The sequence below is a fragment of the Alosa pseudoharengus genome, unplaced genomic scaffold (genome assembly GCF_046254945.1).
Source record: "Alosa pseudoharengus isolate Yale_2024_CS ecotype anadromous, Long Island Sound unplaced genomic scaffold, YU_APseudo_1.1 YU_APseudo_1.1_scf_24, whole genome shotgun sequence".
NCBI classification, from domain to species: Eukaryota; Metazoa; Chordata; class Actinopteri; order Clupeiformes; family Clupeidae; genus Alosa; species Alosa pseudoharengus.
Genome location: NW_027468689.1, coordinates 24,152,706 through 24,173,106, shown reverse-complemented (window position 1 = coordinate 24,173,106; position 20,401 = coordinate 24,152,706). Strand labels below are relative to the sequence as shown.

The 20,401-nt window shown below is 46.2% G+C and overlaps 2 protein-coding genes across 4 annotated transcripts in view; one reads left to right on the top strand and one right to left on the bottom strand.

Moving 5' to 3' along the window:
- Positions 1–10,019, bottom strand: part of r3hdm1 (R3H domain containing 1) — a 56,877-nt gene extending 46,858 nt beyond the window's left edge. For all 3 annotated transcript variants that reach the window (XM_076303536.1, XM_076303537.1, XM_076303538.1), the window contains exon 1: positions 9,899–10,019. The gene's annotated coding sequence lies outside the window, so the exon portion shown is untranslated. The remainder of the gene's footprint in view (positions 1–9,898) is intronic.
- A 608-nt stretch (positions 10,020–10,627) lies between these two features.
- Positions 10,628–20,401, top strand: part of zranb3 (zinc finger, RAN-binding domain containing 3) — a 71,342-nt gene continuing 61,568 nt past the window's right edge. Inside the window, exons 1-3 of the mRNA XM_076303535.1 lie at positions 10,628–11,040; positions 15,576–15,594; positions 16,289–16,467. Coding sequence (XP_076159650.1) covers positions 10,889–11,040; positions 15,576–15,594; positions 16,289–16,467 — 350 coding nt within the window. The 5' untranslated portion in view covers positions 10,628–10,888. The remainder of the gene's footprint in view (positions 11,041–15,575; positions 15,595–16,288; positions 16,468–20,401) is intronic.

Sequence of the window (20,401 nt, the reverse complement as noted above, 5' to 3'; positions counted from 1 at the left end):
AGAGAGATTCTACATCCTCTCGCTCGCTCGCTTCCTCTCTATCCCTTGTTCGCTGCCTCTCACCCTCTCTGTTCTCTCTCCCTCTGCCTCATCATCACCCACTGTGTGTGTGTGTGTGTGTGTGTGTGTGTGCGTGTGTGTGTGCTCAAACACGGTTCTATTCTCAACCTGCTCTTCATTCTCCTGCTCGCTATCCCTTGTTCACTGCCACACTCTCTATCTCTCTCTCTCCCTCCCCCCCTCCTCTCTCTTTCTTTCTCTCTCCCCCCCCACCCACCTCTCTCTCTCTCTCTCTCTCCCTCTCCCCCCCCCCTCTCTCTCTCCTCCCCCCCCCCTTCCCCCTCTCTCTCCTCCCCCCTGACAGCAAAGGCATGAGAGGCTGTGTGTGGGCTGATCGAGCCTGTCTCCTGTTAAAGCACTCATAACCACACACACACACAAGTGTACGGGACGCGTCTGGTGCCACCGTCGCAGTTGACACAACATACAAGCATCTATAACACACACACACACACACACACACACACACACACACACACACACACACACACACACACACACACACACACACACACACACACACACACACACACACACACACCCTGCAGCTATCCTTCACGCTCTGTTCGACGCACAGTTACAATAGGAGAGCTGAGGAGGCATGCAGGGCTTGACATGGCATAGGAAACATCATCTGATTCACACACCCCCCACACAATCTACTCTCCCTCATCCTCACAGCCTATATTCACACCAAAGCCTGCTCTGAGGCTGGAAACAAGAGCGTGGAGGTAGAATGTGGGAGAACGAGAGAGGAGAGAAAGAGAGAGAGAGAAAGCAAACGAGAAAGCGAGAGAAAGCGAGAGAGAGAGAGAGAGAGAGAGAGAGAGAGAGAGAGAGAGAGAGAGAGAGAGAGAGAGAGAGAGAGAGAGAGAGAGAGAGAGAGAGAGAGAAAGAGAGAAAGAGAGAGAGATGGAGGGAAATGAACTATCAGGAATACAGTCACACACTGTGTGAAGCGTCAAGCAATCAGCATCGCTACACATACGTACACACACACACACACACACACTTCAGCAGGAGGAGGAGGAAGCCCATGCCTCTGAGGTGTCACCGGAGACACAGAGCCAGGGGAAGGGGGCAGAAAGTGCCTCTGTGGGGGGTGGGGGTATTAACTCGCACTGGGACTTTTAGTGCCACCACTAATGTATTCTACTCTCCGGCTCCAAATTACCTCCTGCAGCAACCTCACATATACAACGCAGTGTTTGCAGTGCAATTCAGTCAAGAGTCAATAAAATGAGCCCTTCAACGAAATTGACAAGCAGCTGTAAGTAGGCTAAGCATGCTAAATTCGACATCCAAACAGTATTACAGACTATTAGTTTAGTCTCTTCAATGTAGCCTACTATGTTGTGATAAGACCTTAGCAGAGTTCACTTCAATGCAGAAGTTTTGAACAAATTTGCGCAGCATGGTCAAGATGCTAAGCGGATTTAATAGCAATTTAGCCAGACGTCTTCTATGCAATGCTTCTATGTGGCAACAACAATCCTTCAACAATTGTGAATATTTTGTTAAATGCACATGCAGAGGAGGGGCAGCGGGCTACGAGAGAGAGAGTGGGGCGGGGCAAGGCTGCGTGCGTAAAAAGCGCAGCTCAATGGCAATGCAAGGATTTGATCTTATATCTAATTTAATTTAAATTAAATTAAATTAAACATAGAATATTAATCTGTGGCAGCCGATTTTTATTTCGTGGCGCCCAGTCACAGATTAGTCAATGTATGGGAAACACTGCAACGCTACCTCAGACAAACACTAAAGACTACTCCTGCAGCAACCTCAGATACACAACGCTACCTCAGACTAACACTAAAGACCACTCCTGCAGCAACCTCAGATACACAACGCTACCTCAGACTAACACTAAAGACCACTCCTGCAGCAACCTCAGATACACAACGCTACCTCAGACTCAGACCAAGACCAAGCCCAAGACAGTAAACACAATTTACAGCAAAGAAACAAATATATATATACAAATAAATAAAATGAGTGCAAGGGCGGCACAAATCTCTAGGCATCTAGACTGGTGTGCCAACAAAGCAGGAGGTATCAGACCGAAATTCCACTGAGAAGAAATTAATCAAACCGATGAAAGAAGTCGAAGCGACAGGGGTAAGAAAAAAAAAAACTGCAGACAGACAAAAGTGGTTTACAGTCATTAAAAGGGTGGCAGAAAATGGCCAAGAAGCCAGACGCAGTTTTCGCCTGGGTCATTCTGTTTTATTACCCCCATTAAAAGTGTGTTCTGCCGTCAGACAGACAGGCTCATCAAACCTGACCCCTGCTCCTCTTGCCCCAGACTGAACTGGACTGGGCTAATAAACAGTGTCTGCAAAAGGCAGCCATTTCAAGAGTGCAATTAGGACCAATTCTGCACCACCAGGTAATTAAAGATGTTCCCGTGCAAAGACACACACACACATATTTATGCGCTCAGATGCCTAAAACACATACACACCGATTTGCAAAAACATTTCTGCAACTAGCCCAATCATTTCAGAGTTTTGTCCTTTAAGTCACCCTCATGCATGTAAAAGTGATTAGTTCCAAAATTATGCAAACGCTGGCAAACGACAGGCGGGTGTTTTTCTAATGAAGAAGTTTGGAGTCCGCTGTTGCGGCAGCAGCAGCAGTGGCTGCCTGTGAAGTTTCCTGCCTCCCTCGTCGGCTGACTGAGGGGCTCATCAAGAAACATATTACCCCAATTACCCCGATTACCCCACGGCACTCACGGCTCTCTCACTCACACACACACACACACACTACACCGCAGAGCGTTGTGTAGCGCAGCGCAGCGCATTAAAAATTATATTTGCTAATGTTGCCCTGGGGTGGTTTACAGAGCGGAGAGGAGCGGGAGAGGTGTGTGAATGAGAGAGTGAGAGAGAGTGAGAGTAAGAGAGTGAGATAGAGAGAACATGAGAGAGAGTGAGAGAGAGAGAGAGAGAGAGAAGTTTGGGGAGCGGCAGTGATAACTGCACCTGGGTAGCCCCGGGAGGCAGACAAAATATCGATTGCCGCGACGATTATCTGTGCTCTCCTTAATTAGTCTTACTGTGGCTTAATGACTAAGACACACTAGATCTATCAGAACAGGCGGACAGACAGACAGACACACACACACACACACACACAAAGAACCAGAAGCTCTACGAACACTGGCCATTTTCAAAAGCACCCGTTAAACATTCGCACACAAAAACAAAACAAGTTTTCCTCCCCTAGACCCGAGCGTGTTTTTTTGACTGTTTTGACGCATCACAATGTGTGCACCAGATTACAGGCTCTGTGCTTGCCCCGAGCTACTCTTCTCCTGAGACACTCCAGAAGGAGCCCACTGCTGCGGAACTAGCAGAGAGGAGACAGAGCCAGAGAGAGGAGAAATGTGCAAAGAAATGCAAATCTGAAATTTCAAAAATGCACCCCCACTCCCTCCCGACTAACACGACTCGGCACACCACCCGTAGTGACGGCAACAATAAAATTAAACTTCGATCAAACCCCCCGCAGCAGAGCAGCTTTCTAACAACGTGGCAACAAAAATAGACAACAACGGCACTGCATGACTGCTTCGAATTTCTTCACCTGAAAACACGTCAAATAAAAATACACATTAATGAAAACCAACAAAAAACCAAAAACAACCAAATGGGTCATCCATGCCTTCCTCTTTAAAGAAATACATTTTAAAAACCAACACCCCCCACATTGGACGCACCTTAGAGAAGGTGAGACGCACCTGGCTCACGGTGGGATTCATCCTGTCCATTGGCTAGAGGTTTAGTTTCCATAGTACCCGAGGCAGCATTGGCTGAGGGGTGGGTGAGGCAGAGGTAGAGATGGAGGAGGTGGGGGGAGGGGGGGGTGGGTGGAGGGGAGGGGAAGAGCAGGTGGTGACAGTCAGAGAAAGGAGAGAAGAGGGGAGAGAGAGGAGGTGGGGGAGGAGGAGGAGAGCAAGCGTGTTCTCTCGTTCAGAGTGAAAGAGGAGTGATCGGGCCGCGGCAGAGTTGCTATCACAGCACGGCACAGAACGGCAGATGGCTGATAGCAGGCAGGCAGAAAGCAGAGAGAGTCAGTCAGTTAGGCAGCCTCCCCTCCGAGTGGCTCCGCTGGGCTGGGCTGGGCTGGGCTAGGTTGGGCTGGGTTAGGTTGGGCTAGACCGGACTGCGCTGACTGGAGCTCCAGTCCGAGCCTCTCCGTCTCCTTACCTGCCTGAACCCATCGTCAGTCAGGCAGCCTCTCAGGCGCTGCCTGCACGGCTACCGCCAAATCAACAGCTGGACCTGAGTGATGTCAGCGGCTTGGCCAGCCACTCACATCGCGGGAGGGGAGGGGCATCGACACAGCAGGGAGAGGAGGGGGAGGCAGAGGGAGGGAAGGAGGGAGGGAGGAAGAGAGAAAAGGGGGAGAGGAGAGAGAGATGAGGGAAGAGAGGAGAGAGAGAGGGAGAGAGATGAGGGGTGTCATTAGCTAGTCAAGTTGGCTGTCCGTTTCAGAGCAGAGGAGTGCAGGGGAAGAGAGAAAGATGGAGACAGGGACTGAAGGAGGGAGGGAGGGAGGGAGGGAGGGAGGGAGAGAGAGAGAGAGAGAAAGATGGAGACAGGGACTGAAGGAGGGAGGGAGGGAGAGAGAGAATGAGAGAGAGAGAGAGAGAGAGAGAGAGAGAGAGAGATGGAGACAGGGACTGAAGGAGGGAGGGAGAGAGAGAATGAGAGAGAGAGAAAGATGAGACAGGAACTGAAGGAGGGAGGGAGAGAGAGAATGAGAGAGAGAGAGAGAGAGAGAAAGATGGAGACAGGGACTGAAGGAGGGAGGGAGGGAGGGAGGGAGAGAGAGAGAGAGAGAGAAAGATGGAGACAGGGACTGAAGGAGGGAGGGAGAGAGAGAATGAGAGAGAGAGAGAGAGAGAGAGAGAGAGATGGAGACAGGGACTGAAGGAGGGAGGGAGAGAGAGAATGAGAGAGAGAGAGAAAGATGAGACAGGAACTGAAGGAGGGAGGGAGAGAGAGAATGAGAGAGAGAGAGAGAGAGAGAAAGATGGAGACAGGGACTGAAGGAGGGAGGGAGAGAGAATGAGAGAGAGAGATAGAGCAAGGGAGGGGAAAAAAAAAGACCTGCAGCAGCAACCCACCACCACCACCGCACAAGCACGATGCTGACCAATGACCAATGAGGGTGAGCGGTCAGTAGCGGAGCAGGTTGTCGGTGTCGGACGTCACGCTTCGCCTGCAGAGCGAGAGAGCAGGGCAGCGAGGTGCGCCGGCTGCTTTGATAGGGTCCCGCAGCGTCTCCCCAGCTAAAAGCCCCCTTTGAAAAGAGATGCTTCAGCCGGCTAAATCACAATTAGCTCGCCTTTCAAGGCTTCCAGGGGGCCAATTTAAGACCACCGCCTGCAGAAAAAAAAACATACCCCGACAAATGCCTCAGCAGCCTAGACCTTACAAGACTCGCAGTGAGACACCCGCAAGCCCACAGAATGGAGGGAGCGGGGGGGAGAGAGAGGGAGAAAAGGTGGGAGAGAGATAGAGAGATTGAACCAGCTGGCATGATCACCCAAGGGACTGGTGCCCTATTCGAAATAAGAAACATGCTCCCAGAGCGTCTTGCCCATTTAAACTGCACCAGGTCCCTGCTCCAAGGCAATCAGGCTGCAGCCAGCACAAATACTCACCTTGCAAACCCAAGACAGGACACATTACCTCTACAACAAACTGCCACACACACACACACCTTCCAGGCTTGACACATTACAACCACAACAAACTGCTGTACATACACATACACACACCCTTCAGGCAGGACACATTACCAATAGAACAAACTGCCAGATATACACAAACACACACACACTGACAGGTAGTGAGACATATGGACCAACATGTCTGAAGCACTAAAAACGTGAAACATGCAGTACTCTGTAGCCCTGAGCTGTCAGTATGTTCTCCTGCTTAATGCAAACTGCCACTGAACGGCGGGTATAGCAGCAGTGAATCATCTGCATAAGAAAGGCTACGGCAGCAGCAGCGATGGCGGCTGTCGCGGCAACGGGGGTCTGTAATTAACGTGTCCGCAAGACGCATGTGTGCGGTACGCCCCAGCAAAGAGGACTGCTTACACACGCTTACACACACACACACACACACACACACACTATGTTCACAACTCTATTTCTCGATGGGCGCGTTAAAAACTTCTCTCCCCCAAAAAGTGAATGAACCCACAGTGTAATGAAGCAGGGAGGGCAGGAAGGGAAGAGAATACTGTGCGTTTACAAAAAGCCATGGCAAATAACAACCAGCCCTAATGAGGTCCCTGAGGGCAAAGATGTGATGATGCACAGGGAGGAGAGGAGAGGGGGAGGAGAGGAAAGAAAAGGAGGAGAGGAGAGAGAAGGAGGAGAGGAGAAGAAGAAGAGAGGAGAAGAGAGAAAAGGAGGCGAGAAGGGAACAGGACGAGGAGAGGAGAGGAGAGAAGGGTAGTGGACGAGAGGAGAGTAGCGGGGGAGGAGGTGACACGGTACTGGGGCAAGAGGAGAGGAGTGATGAAAGGAGGAGAGTGGGGAAAGGAGGAGAGAGGGGGAAGGGGATGGGGATGAGAGGAGAGGAGCGGGGGAGGAGGTGACAGGGTCACCATGCCTGCAGGCTCTATCCTCATTACAGCATTACTTAGATTCTGATCCCTCGCCCGTGACCGAGGAGAGACCCGTGCCAGTGCCAACGGGTCTGTGTCCAGCCTCGTCACGTCTCCCTCTGTCCACTCATGTCTGCAGACCTCTGTCCAGACTCCCACCTCCCTGTGTCCAGTAAAGAAGGTCTGTGTCCAGACTAATGTTTGTTTGTCTGCATGTCTGTCTGTCTGTCTGTCTGTCAGTGTCTATTTATCTATCCGTCGGTCTGTCTGTCTGTTGGTCAGACAATGTCCTACCCTCACCTGGCTATTTGTCTTAGTCCACCACACCTTTATTTAATTCGGCTCGTGTTCATTTTTTCTTGTAGTGCACAAGTGTGCACACACACACACACACACACACTACAGAGCAGCACACACACACATGCACTACAGACCAGCGCTCACACACACACACACACACACACACACATACACATACACATACACACACACACTACAGAGCAGCAGGGACTAAACCAATGCTGTGTGTAGGCTGACTCCGGGTGCTAGAGTGGACGAATGTCAGTACTGGGGCAAATCCCAGTATTCTGTGCGCTCTGAGAAACTTCACCCTGGAAGAGCTAACTAGGAGGCAAGCGCACTCAACTCCAATTAAACTGGGTCTCCGGGTGCAAGTTCAGCACGACAGCAATAACGACTCAAAGTCACAATTTGTCCAGAAAACAGCCCACCCTGAAGCAACTCGGGCACTGGTCTGGCATGGAGGACTTCCAGAGTCTGGTTATTTATATCTGGTTTGTGTTGGGAATTCCTGGGGAGCTCTTACGGTGCACCTAAACATCCACTTTCTGAGACAGCCAAATGGGAAAGGGGGGGGGGGGGGATTGGGAGGGCAGATGAATGACAGAGCCAAACGTTTCACACTCATAGGTTGTAAAGATGAACGAGCCTTTAGAGACATTGTGAAAGAGGACAGCTCCTAACTCATGTGAAGAAAATAAATACCTTGGTGGCACACAATTTAGAGAGACTATACTACAGTCTCTAAAAAAAGCAGAAAAGCTGGGGGAACATCTTTTGAAAGCTCAGAATGCATTGGCTTTGGAACACAAGTAATTAAGGCACCAGCTACTATCTACTAAGGGGAAAAAACATGTCCACTCTCTTGTGATGCTCCATATGGGGAAAGGTGTTTCTTAGCAACAGACTTCTTCCAGGAATTGCAGTAATGAACATAAACCATATAACTTTCTACACTTGATGGTAGTCACTAAAGGGAGCTTCTATACAAATCAACTACAGCATCTTTGATACACAAAGTAAAAAAATATATCAAACTCTGCTACTTTAGATATAATTTGAGTAATCAAAACACTTTACAGAAAGTAATGTGTTAAGACATAAGGAATGGCACTGAAAGAAATACAGTAAGAACATGCATGTGTCTGTCCATATTGCCACCTGCTGAGGGGGGATTATGTAGCCTACTATGCATAGCTAGTTAAGCAGGTAACATGAGTCCTAGCCAACCCTACCCAGGTGAGACCGTGGGAGCTTGCGCGCTGAGGTGAGAACCCTCTTGAGTGATGCACCAAGTTCCGCGTGGTCAAAATCCATAGGAACTCATGCATTTTTTCTGCACCATTTTGTGGGCTATTAATATTCCCTGTGACAGATGCAGGCCAAGAGCCCTTAAAATATGGCATGTTTAAACGACCATCTAGTTAAGCACAAGGCCCGCGGATCGTTGCGAAGACTGAACGTTAACCCATTAATTAGTTAGCATATATAGTCCCTTAACATTTTGAGATAGGCTTAGCAAGATAGACAAGTTAATTGTGCAGTCACTTGTGCTCAGTTGTCTCCACATTGGACAAGATGGATTAGCCAAAACTAGGTTGCTAAAGCCTCGATTAACTTCAATACCTCATACAGCCAAGGATCCAATGTCAACGTCGTACCAGTAGCGTTAGCTGGTTATAACTTAGCCTAAGTAAGTGTAAAGTAACCTAATGTTAGCTACCACATAGCGCGAAGCAAGCTGCCGGCAGACGCGTGGCTAGCTGGCTGAAGCTAAGGTTACATGTATTTCGCAGATACAACGTTTCCATTTTAAAAGGCACTCGTTCACAACTTCGGTCATTGCGCTATTAGGCTATTTAATGATACTGTAACGTTACATGATTCAAATGTTAAGTTAGTTTACACTTAAATGCTACATACAATATCTTAACCTAGTGGCTTACCAACTTGTTAGCAGAAGTTAGCAAGCTAAAGTTAGCCAGCTAACTACCTTGCCAAACCGCTCCGCAACAGTTTAGTGGTTCTTGCCAAACATTAAGGTAGGTACTAGGTAGCAATAGGTAGCGAGCTTCCAGTTGAGGTTAGCTTTCAACAACCTTGTGTATATATCCCGTGATTCACAAGTCTTACAGAAAATACCAACAACAACTACTATATATCAACTACTGCGTTTATAATGTAGCTAATAGCAATTCAAACAAGTTTCCAAAGTTGCAGGAGCTATTAGTTAGCTATACCTCTTTATACCACATGAGAACATGGCAGGCCCAAACCCTGGCAAAAGCCTTTCTCCCATATCATAACAGTAACGTGAGATTATTTTGATTTGACCAGAGATGAGTTCGCTTATTTAATACTACGATTATAGCAAACTGACCGTCCTTGTCATGTTGTATTAACTTATTTAAACAACAGTTGCAACAAGGAAGCCATAACGTTACGATTCAACCAGGCAGTTATGCTAGCAAGCACGTTAAAATGGACAGGCCTTCTGTATGCTGCTAGCCGGCTACCTCCGCAAATGTTATTTTTAGCAAACGTACTGGGAAATCATTGATCGGTTGGCGAGGTTATGTGTCATCTTGCCACTCTTACGACATTTGTCACACATTATTTGTAATATGATGCACAGTTCTATATTCACGCCGTATTCAATACATTTAGGTTGAATACCTTGTTATCTTATTAGCTAGCTAGCTATTGCAAGATTTCAAGCAGACCAATCAGCTTGCATTGTCCAAGCTAGCTGGCTAACATTAGCTAACGAACCCAATGGCGCTAGCTAGCTAGCTAGCTCCGAATCAGGTAAACGATACAGCAATGAGTATTTTTTTCGGTAATGTATCTTGACAATCGTACATCACAGAGAACAGTAATTACACCAAAATCGCCTTACCAGGTAGGGTGTTGTGTTTTAGATTAATGAATTATGCCGCAGAAACATGTATTGCTGGTTGGTTGCAGTCAATCTGTAGCTAAGTCAGCAACACTAGACGCTTGACTAGGCAAAGGATACGGGACTCACACAGAAAGAACAGAGTCAATAGGAAACACTGCGACTGGCAGGTCGTATGGCCAATCAAAGCGCGTAAGCTTGCACAGAACCCCCCTCCTACTCAAGCTACTCAACGAATATGTCTAAAAGAGTAAAGTGTACATTTCAATATTTATTTAAATGTGGCTCACCCTGAGAGCTGACTTGTTTGGACACATTATGTGCTATATTATGTACCTGACTCAGATTTGTCAGTTCAGTTTCATTAATCCTCATACTGGGCAACTGACTACTGTCACAAATATGGCCAAATACTTAGAAATGGCAAGGGTAGGGGAAACTAACGCTAACAGGAGAATGGTAACTTCCTTTACCACACAATTATCTGTTCTGTAGGAACACATCACATGTGACATTTTCAACGTTGAAGGCTATTTCAGTTAATATCATAAAAATACAATTATTCAAACCAACCTGCTATGAGATATGAATGATTAATATAGCTGTAATTGACCACAAGAGATTTGGCAGCAGAGGTCCTCACGGGAATAAATGATATGATAACAGCTTTACGTCGCGCCATAATGACGTACAGCAACGCAATCAACATTTTCGACGGAACCGCGCGAAACGTCTGTAGAGCGTGAAAACATTAAATGGTGTACCTCTTTATTTCAGACGTTAAAGTAGTTAACAAACTACTCAGTCAGGTTTTCTGGTTTTGGGAAGTAAGACTACCTCCTAGCTGAACGCTGTCAGATGAGCTGTACAACACTTCTAGTCAGTGCAGCCTCTTTTTACTGCCCTAGGCTGTTGTTGCTTGCCCCTGCTAACTAACGTTACTGCTACACGCTGTGTATGCATTGTCCTCTTTGAGGCTTATTTGTAGAGATGGCAAAGATCAGCCCAACAAGCTGCAGTCAGAGTGGTGCTACTGACAATGGAGTGGACCACGAGTTTGCGTCTCTGCCGGAGAAGTTACAGAAGAAGTTGATGCCTTTTCAGCGAGAGGGAATCAAGTTTGCACTGTCAAGGAAAGGAAGGTAAGCTAAATGCTCAACTTCCAGTTAGGAGTTTTGTATGTAGGCTATTTAACCACACCTCAATGCCGCTGACTTTCACCCTGTCACATGCTTCTGGTTGAAAATGAGGCATGTTTCCTCTCGTGTTGTTAAAAAATCTTCCCAACATTGCTGCACAGAGACTCGCTAATTTACTTCCCCAAGAAGCCAGTTCTTGTCGATGAAGGCCTAGGGGAGAGTGGGTCACGGGAGTTGCCTGAAGATGTTGTGATGAGGTAGTAATCAATACGGTGACATCGGAGGAGCTGTTCTCGGCTGCTGGGGTCAGTCAGTCAATTAGGCGAGAGACATCAGTGTGACAGCCCGCACAAGTGCGAGAGCCCTCCGGTGCCTCTCTCCCGGGACTTGCAATCCAAGCGGTTAGTAATGAACGGGAGAGGCGAGACTGTAGGCCAGGTATCGATTGTGAGCCTCCAACCGTCAGTAAAGGCTACAAGAAGTCTCGGTCGGTCAGTCAGCTCAGGTGCTTTAAGTGGCTTTTGTGGGTGGCTGTGTGTTGTGTCTACAACTACAGTTAAGACAGGTGAGTATCAGTACATTTTAAATTAATGTGAACTTATGACATGGGGGTGGGAGTGTGTGTGTGGGTGGGGGGGGGGGGGGGGGGGGTCTTTAAAATTCACAGCTTATTTGATCTGGATTATTTGATACAATCGAGGCCCATTCTCCCTCACACTCTTTCTCTCTCTCTCCAGTGTCCCATAGCTATACAAATGATTGCACTGATTTGTATTCTTAAACTGTGAAAAAAATGCAATCAGAGGCTATTTGTATTACAAATGATGTGTGAGTGTGCTTAAAAAATGGAAATCAATTCCCTCATTCGTTCTCGGCTCGGATAGTCCAGACAATTAAATTGTGTAAATATAGCCATGACACAGCCAGGGAGAATGGGACGCCAATGGGAAGGCCCCCCTCCCTCGGCAGTGGCGTCGATGTAAAATTTCAGTCGCCGAAATGTTTTGATTGCAATTACGCACCCCAGCCACCCGACAGTCTTGCATCATAAATTTGATGGACGCCAATGATGGAGTCACTTGTAATTGCGGCACCGTCAACAACCAATTAGCCTCGGTGCCCATCTTGCTTCTCGCATTCCCCTTCCGCAGGTCCTGCTGCGTCCTCATCCCCTCTCAGTGTGTGTGTGTGACTGCCCCGAGACATGACAGAGGAGCAGTGCAGTGACTCACTGTCTGTAATGATGGAATTGGCATTGGAGCCTCGGCAACGTGAAAATGAATTTAGGGGTAAACAGAGAAGTGCTGCAGCTGTGCCGTGCTGTGTTGCGAGGCCCCCCTGCACTGGAGGGGATGTTTGTCAGGGGGCGGGTGGTAGTGTTGTTGTCAGGGCCTGTTTGTGCCGTTCCTCTGTGTCGCTGCTTGTCTGATAGGCTGTCACTGACTGACGGTGTGGCGAAGCTTGGAGGACGTTGAGCTGTGATAGATTTGGCAGCTTTGCTTCTTGTGGAGTAGGACTTCAATTGCAGGACTCTTTATTTTGAAGGAGGAATAGTAGAACAGTCTCTCCCTCTCTTGCGCTCCCTATGCAACTTTCTATCTCTCTGTTTTTCTCTCTATCCCTCACTCTCATGCCTCATTTCTCTCTCTCTTTCTCTCTCTCTCTCACTTATTCCGTATCCTTTGCTTTCACTTGTTCCTTTTTTTCTCCCCAACTTTTTCTCTTGTTCTTACACCCATTCACAGAGACAAAAACATGCACACACACACAGACACACACACATACACACAATCAGTTGTTTTGTGCAATCCTGTAATTTCAGAAGAGGGTTGAATTGTTACTTTCCTTACCGAGCGAGCAATCTGCTTTTCTCATTGCTACAGCAGACACACAAACACACACAATTCACGTTTCACTGAGAGCCGCCTCTAGAGGTGGTCCTTCCAACAGGAGCCCCGTTGCTGCCTCTCCTAATTAAGCTGTGTAAAGTGTGTGAATGAAACGGAGAGAGGGGAGGGGAAGAAAGGGCTTTGTGTGAACGCCGCACCGTAAACGCAGCCGGGCATGGCGTGCAGGGGAGGCCGAACCAACCAACCAACCAACGAACCAAACGACTCACACAAAAAAACAGTTCCGCATCCGTTGGGCGGAGGACGATCCCAAACGCTAATTCATCATCGGGCTGAGAAAATGATGAAACCTGCTTGAGAATGTTAATTAGCCGGCGGCCTGCTGACACAGTTACCTTGCTTAATGATCCCCGGCACAAGCAGCATCTGATAGAAGTGCTAAGGTTTGCACATTATACCGCAGGTCACTGGCATTGATACGGGAGATGATTTACTAGGCTTTTAAGCAGTGTGGGCTCCTGTGGTCAAGAGACATTGATTTTTTTTTTATTATTCACTTGTTTGTGTGTGTGCGCGCATTATGTTGTGTGTCTGTGTTGTGTTTGTGTGTGTCTGTGTTATGTGTGTTTGTGTTCTCTGCGGTAGTTTAGTACTCTCTTGTTTATGACGACACACTGCTGTAATTAGTTGTGATTCAAATGAACTTTACGTGATGGTGGTGCTGTGCCCTGCTCCATTGTGAGCTGTTGTGTTGCTGGACAGAGCACGACAGGGAGAATAATACAGTCTCATCACTGCAGACAGACACTGACCAATAAGCCTGTTGTGACATTGAACCCTGGGAAATGTAGGCTATTAGATGAACCCTTTTCTTCTTTTTTTGTCCACACTCTAAACATTATCCTTGCAAACACCAAGCAATCAGCCTCTCTCTGGGCGACATGCCGTATCAGGTGACACTTGAACCATTTGGCTCGAGAGATAACATTTAAAGCCGAGGAGGGTTGGTTGGGAGGGGGGAGGGGGGGCTGGTGTCGAGAGAGAAAAAGTTTTCTGTGCTGTTGTCAGGCAACGGGGGCAGAGCATCCTCCTGGAAGCGAGGCGGCTGGCACACGTCAGGTTATTTAAGGAAGAATGATTAATGTGTGGAGAAATGGCAAGCACCTGACTAGAGCCTCCCATTGTGTGTGTGTGTGTGTGCGTGTGTGTATGTGTTTGTATGTGTGTGTGTGTATGTGTGTGTTATGGCAGACAAGAAGAGAGTGCTCAAGCAATTAGACAAAACCACCGGCAGCGACCGGCACATTAATCACGCTTTTCAACTGAAGGGGACAAATGTAAATGAAGAAGGAATTAGGACTGCTTCCCACCCCACCTCTCTCCATCCCTCTCATCTCTCTATCCCTCTCTCATCCCTCTCCATCCCTCTCTATCCCTCTCTCTGTCAGACATGTGGTGTGTTCATTATCACAGAATCACACAACAGCCACTCCTGCCTCTGAAATATTAGCATACTAATAAGTTGCCATCCTTCGCTGAGAAGAGGGTGAAACGCAGACCCCTATCTAAGTCATTTTGTAGAACGTAAGTTAACAACTAGCTCAACGCTTTTAAACAGGTCATTTTTGGGGGTAGACTATTTTGGTGTCTGTATTTGCTTCTGGAACGGTTCTAAGAGCTGCGCTGGGCATTTTCCTTTGTTAATTCAAAGCTCTGCTCTTTGTGCTAATACATTTCTCTGACTGTGCATCGGGGCGCTCGCACAAATTGAGAGAGAAAACCATGAAAGTGTATTTTTCTTCTAACGTCTCCCACGAGAGTCCTGCACTGTCATTAGTTCCGTTCACCTGCAGAGAGGACATTTCAGCATCCTGAATTTTTGACAAGCACAACCACCCCCCCCCCCCCACTCTCTTTCTCTCCCCTCTCTCTCTCTCTCTCGCCAAGATCTCCCCTGCAGAGCAGAAATGAAATTCCCCTGTTTCTCTGATTTTATTGATTTTTTCACCCCAACGCAGGAAAGTGTGAAACTCAATAAAGAGCTAATTTATTTTGATGAGGGGTCCATGCGCTCCCCTGTGCTTGGCCTAATGCCTTCTGATTTATTGAAGACCGCCTTAATTGTCACGGCGGGTCACGGGAGGCCGGCGAAGACGCGGGTGCTGAGGAGAGCAGGAAGTAGAGGAAGTGGTCCTCTGTGCCGTCGCAAATTACACACCCACCGCCAAGATTGACCTGCGTTTTTCTCACTCTCTCGCGCTCGTGCGCTTTCTTTCTCTCTCTCTCTCTGCAAACGCTCCTCAAATTGAAGGTTGTGTGCATCCAGGTGTCTGTAAAATGATCCATCCTGAGCAATGTTCAGCAGACAGGAAGCTCAGATACTGCAATAATGTTGGGATCAATATGTGCTCCTCTCCTCTTCTCTCTACTCTGCCTGGCCCTCGTGTCACTGATTTGAGAGACCCAGAAAAAAAGCCTTGTTTCAAGTTAATTATCTGTGCTTGTGCTAAAATTCCTGGCCAATTGTAATGGATGTGGTGGGTCTCCAATGGTTTAGCAGTTTTAGAACATTCTAGGTTCTTATTTAGGAGGAAATACTGTGTGTTTTTGTTTTGGTTCTTTTTGTACCTGCTGTGACAATTCCTTGTTGTTTATCTCATGTTTTGTTTTCCCTCCTCTGGTTTTCAGATGCATGATTGCAGATGAGGTAAGGCAACATGAAAATATGCTTTTCTCTTTTTTTTTTCTCTTTTTTTCCCCATCCTCTCTCCTCTTCTTTTCTTGGCGTGCATAATTCTGTTTAGCCTGCTGTGCCGTCTTTCATCTCTCCTGTGCATTTGTCAGACCTCCTGTTATCAGCCACGACACAAATTTATTCCACAGTCAGACTCCCAATCTCTCAATGAGTCCCACTCATCATGCACAGATTTCTTTACCCACTTAACACACAAACACACACACACACACACACACACACACACACACCTGGCTAACACATCCCGGAGCTTTTGTTCATCACATAATCCTAAAGATGGACTACAGACTATAGCAAACTGCTTTGCCCATCTTTATTAGCTAAGATCAGATGGGAGATGATTATATGTTTAAAACGAAATAGGAATAAAGCATTTGATTGCAGATCTACAGAGCTGGGGTAGATGGGTTTGTTGTGGTTTTGTGGTCCCGTGTTACAGTTATTATGTGCAGGTTAGGGTAATGGTCAATGACTGTAAAAACTTTGGACAGCATGGTGTCATTCTGAAGAAAAGGCAGAAGTTTTTCACAGAATGAACCATATTTGGTTAAATTTGCGTCTTTTTGTGTTTTCTTTTGACTTAGCTTTGCTTTGTTTTTTTGTAGTCGCACATGAGTAGTAGTGATGAGGTTTCTGCTTCTCACAGATGGGCCTGGGAAAGACCATCCAGGCCATCTCCGTGGCCTACATCTACCGGCAGCAGTGGCCTCTGCTGGTGGTGGTGCCGTCGTCGCTGCGGTACCCGTGGATCGAGGAGCTGGAGCGCTGGGTGCCAGAGCTGCTGCCTGGAGACATCAACCTGGTGGAGAGCAAGTCCGACACCACGTACGTCTCGTCTCACCTCACCTCAGGGGCAATGTGTTGGATTTTAAAACATTTTAAAAACTTCAAAACTGACTTAGAAATAGCCGCAGAATATGAATAGATAACCATTTAGATGTAGAGTAATATCAAAAATATGCTAATAGATAGCGATTTTGATGTAGAGTAATATCAAAAACATGCTAATAGATATGAATAGATAACCATTTTGATGTAGAGTAATATCAAAAACATGCTAATAGATATGAATAGATAAACAGTTCGATGTAGAGTAATATCAAAAACATGCTAACCAGCTAGCTTTGCACAGTTCTCTCTTGTAATACCACGGACACAGATGAAATGGCACGTAAAACAAAGATACTGTCTGATCCTTTCATATTGGTGTGCTATAAAATAAAATAAAAAATGTATTAAAAAATTGGTCCATAAATTAGGTAATGTAATTAGTTAAATATCCAGGCTTACATGAGGACCACTCAATCAGTCATGTAGTAAGTAGTGGTGCTTGAGGAGGGAATATTGTGCTTTGTTCTAGTTTTCACATATCTAAACCTCTCATGTGTCGGTTGGTTATAGTGGACCATAAATAAAGTAAGTGTGGTAGAATTTTTACTTTCTAACCACCCACTGTTCTCTTTCTCAGACCCTTTTGTTCAAACTAATATTCATAAAAGATGACTGCAATTTGTCATAGACAGTATCTTTGTTTAAGACTCAACTCGAGTTTTATACTTGGCCACTTTAACACATCATTCCCCTTTGATTGTCTAGGTTATGGGCCTGTGAATGGTAATGCTTTGTGGGCATTTGCTTTTGTCTTTGACTATAGTGAAAATTGAGTCTTGCGTTGTAACATATCTCTTCTTGTGTGTTCAGGTGGTGGATACGGGTGTCTGTTTTTGTCTGTTTTGAGTGTTTGGCTCAAAAGAACAGTGAAGCTGGAAAAAACAGCTAGCTAGCTTTCTTTCCAATATTATAGGGCAGAGATGGATGTGATCCGTATTTGGTTGTATATGTTGGCTGCTGGATTTGTCAGCTGTTGGTCTATCATTTAGTTGCATTTGTGTGCTCTTGGTTCGTTGGTTTTATTTGTCTGCTAAGAAACATTTAGGTGGTGTCAGAGATGATAAGATTGGGTCTAGTAGCGAGTAGACAATCCCCAACAGGCCTAATGCTGGAATTGGCCGGGAAATTATGTGTGAGCAGTGGGGCTGGATGGAGAAGTTGTCGGGATGTTTGTGTGCTGTGTGTCGGGGGTGAAATGAGCTCGCCCCTTCTGTGATTATGTTGTCTTGTCTCGTTAGGAAGTTATTTTAGTGTAGCCTGCTTGCTCATTTACTTGTGGCCATTGCAGATACGGAGGGTCATGGTGGACCTCGTTACAGTTTTCCTTAAAAGGAAATGGTCAGAGAGAGGGGGAGAAAGAGAACGAGGGAGAGGGGAAGAAAGAAAGAAAGAGAGAGAGAGAGACCCATGGTTTCGTTCGTTGTGTTCTGCTGAAGTGTGAGTTTGCCGGCCCTGCTGTGCTGACACATTTGGCTTTGGTGAGGCGCTCTGTCCTCCGTCCCCCAGGAGAAGAACATGTCCACAAAAACGATCCCCCCTAAAATCAAACTGACCAGCAGAAATGTCCAAGCACTACACAGACCTCCAGGACAGACAGACAGACAGACACTCTTATCCAGCAATCAGACATACACACACACACACACACACACACACACACACACACACACGCACGCGCACGCAGACTGATATAACCGCTATATCCTCAAGCCTAGTGTGCTAGCCATAGATCTTCCGTGGGGTATTCTGTCCACTCCACGCTGTGCGGTCATTAAGCCCTTCTGCATGTGTACCATGTGAGAAATAATGTTTGTTATGGATGAAGACAATTAGTGGTAGCAGACCTACTGTGGCGCAGGGAGGAGAGGTTGTTAGTGAGAGCCTTTGTTAGAACAGCTCCGACTTTTATTTTTCTTTGCCTTTTCCTTATTCTTCATCTCCTTTTCTTCCCTTTTTTATGTGTTATTGATGCTTCTAAAAAGAGACTCGGCACAAATTGGTTTGTTCATTCTGTGAATTTCAGTGCTGGGGTTAAGTTGACCTGCATGTCGCTACCATGGTAACATTTACTGCAGAGCCCCTGGTGAGGACTCTGCTGTGGCGTGCATGATATTTAAGTGCTTAACCCTTTCACGGCTTCTACAACTCACAGATTTCATATTGGTGTGCTGCAAATCGGTTGGTTATAGTGGTCCATAAACTAGGTAATTAGTTAAATATCCAGGCTTAAATGAGGACCACTCAATCAGTCATGTAGTAATATTATTGTGCTTTGTTCTAGTTTTCACATATCTAAACATCTCATGTGTCGGTGACTGCAATCTGTCATAGACAGTATCTTTGTTTTACAGTAACACCGACTTAAGTCTGTCTGTGTGAGTAATTTTTTGCGATTGTAATAAAAGGTAGAACCTCTCAATAAACTTCCAGTAAAAACCAGTAAACGTTCATGGTTGAGGTTCATAGGAGTTTAGAAGATTGCGTTATGAAGCTGAATGTCACACTGAAATAATCTCAAAGGTGCTCTAATCTCACTGGCGTCCAGTCTTATGCGAAGAGTTACCACACTCAAAGCTCAACGCTTACGGTGCTCACAGACGCTTGCATTGAATGCAGTGCTGGAGACGCATCTAATTAACTTTACATGGGCTTACGTCATCCGTTACCGGTGTACCGGTGCCAGTAGCTAACACAGCCAGGCAGCTACAGCACAATTGTTTTCGGTTTTTTTGTACCGACAGTACTCAGTGACACGGAGAAACGGAGATCTATGTGAAAACTCGTCGGATTTCTCAGTGAATACCTGGTCTGGGTTAAACTGTGTGTATGCAGCCCTTTTGGTGTCTAGCCCAAGGCTGAGCCACATGCAGTCCAGTGTAATGCAATGCTCTTGTATTAATCAGGAGTTAAACGCTGCGGACATCGGAGCGGAGTGGGCCGCACTCATGTCAGCACCGGTGCCCACAGCCCTTTAGTCACTAAAGACCTCCGCATATAGTCGACGTTTGATTACATTAGATTCCATTGTTTTCAATACAACCCCGCGCACCAGCGTCGAACTCTGCCACCGCCACCGTGTTGATAACAATTCAGTTTATCTTTGTCGGCGGCACTCAATAAAATCCATTATTACTTACCATACTTATCAGTTAAAAATGTCAGCACCTCTATGTCGTGTGCTTCAGTCAGTAGGATGCTATGCTATCAGTCAGTAGGTGGTCAGTACTGATTCTGTGGTATGAGTCTGTACTGTATGTAGGGATGTAACGATTACCGGTATAATGGTAAACCGCGATAAAAATGTTGACGATAACAATTACCGTTTTCATTTCAAATATCATGATTATCACGGTTGATTTTAAAAGGCGGACTCTGCATCTTTTTATGTTCGCGTCCACATTAAATCTATTCCACTTACGTTATCAGGAGAATACAGTAGCCTAAAGTTTTATTTTGAACGCTCACTTTGGTCTCATTCATTGCATCCAAATAACAGATATAGCAAACTCCAAGTTATGGTAGGGTAAGTTAAGCTATAAGCACATAGCCAATTAAACATGAAGAAAAAAGTGTATGGGACACTTTTTGAAACTATTTCAGCTTGTGTAGGCCTATCAGTGTTTTCTGAACATATTGAACACACTTTTGTCAATACCGTGATACTACCGAAAACCGTGATAATTTTGGTCACTATAACCGTGAGGTTAAATTTTCATACCGTTACATCCCTAACTGTATGTAGCAGGCAGTAGTTAGTAAAGATGCACTGTTGTCAGTCTGTATTCCGTCTATTATGATGATGTTTTAAAAAAGAAAGTGAAACGCTTCACTGATTGAAAAATGTTTGTTGCAGTGAAACTACAGGGTG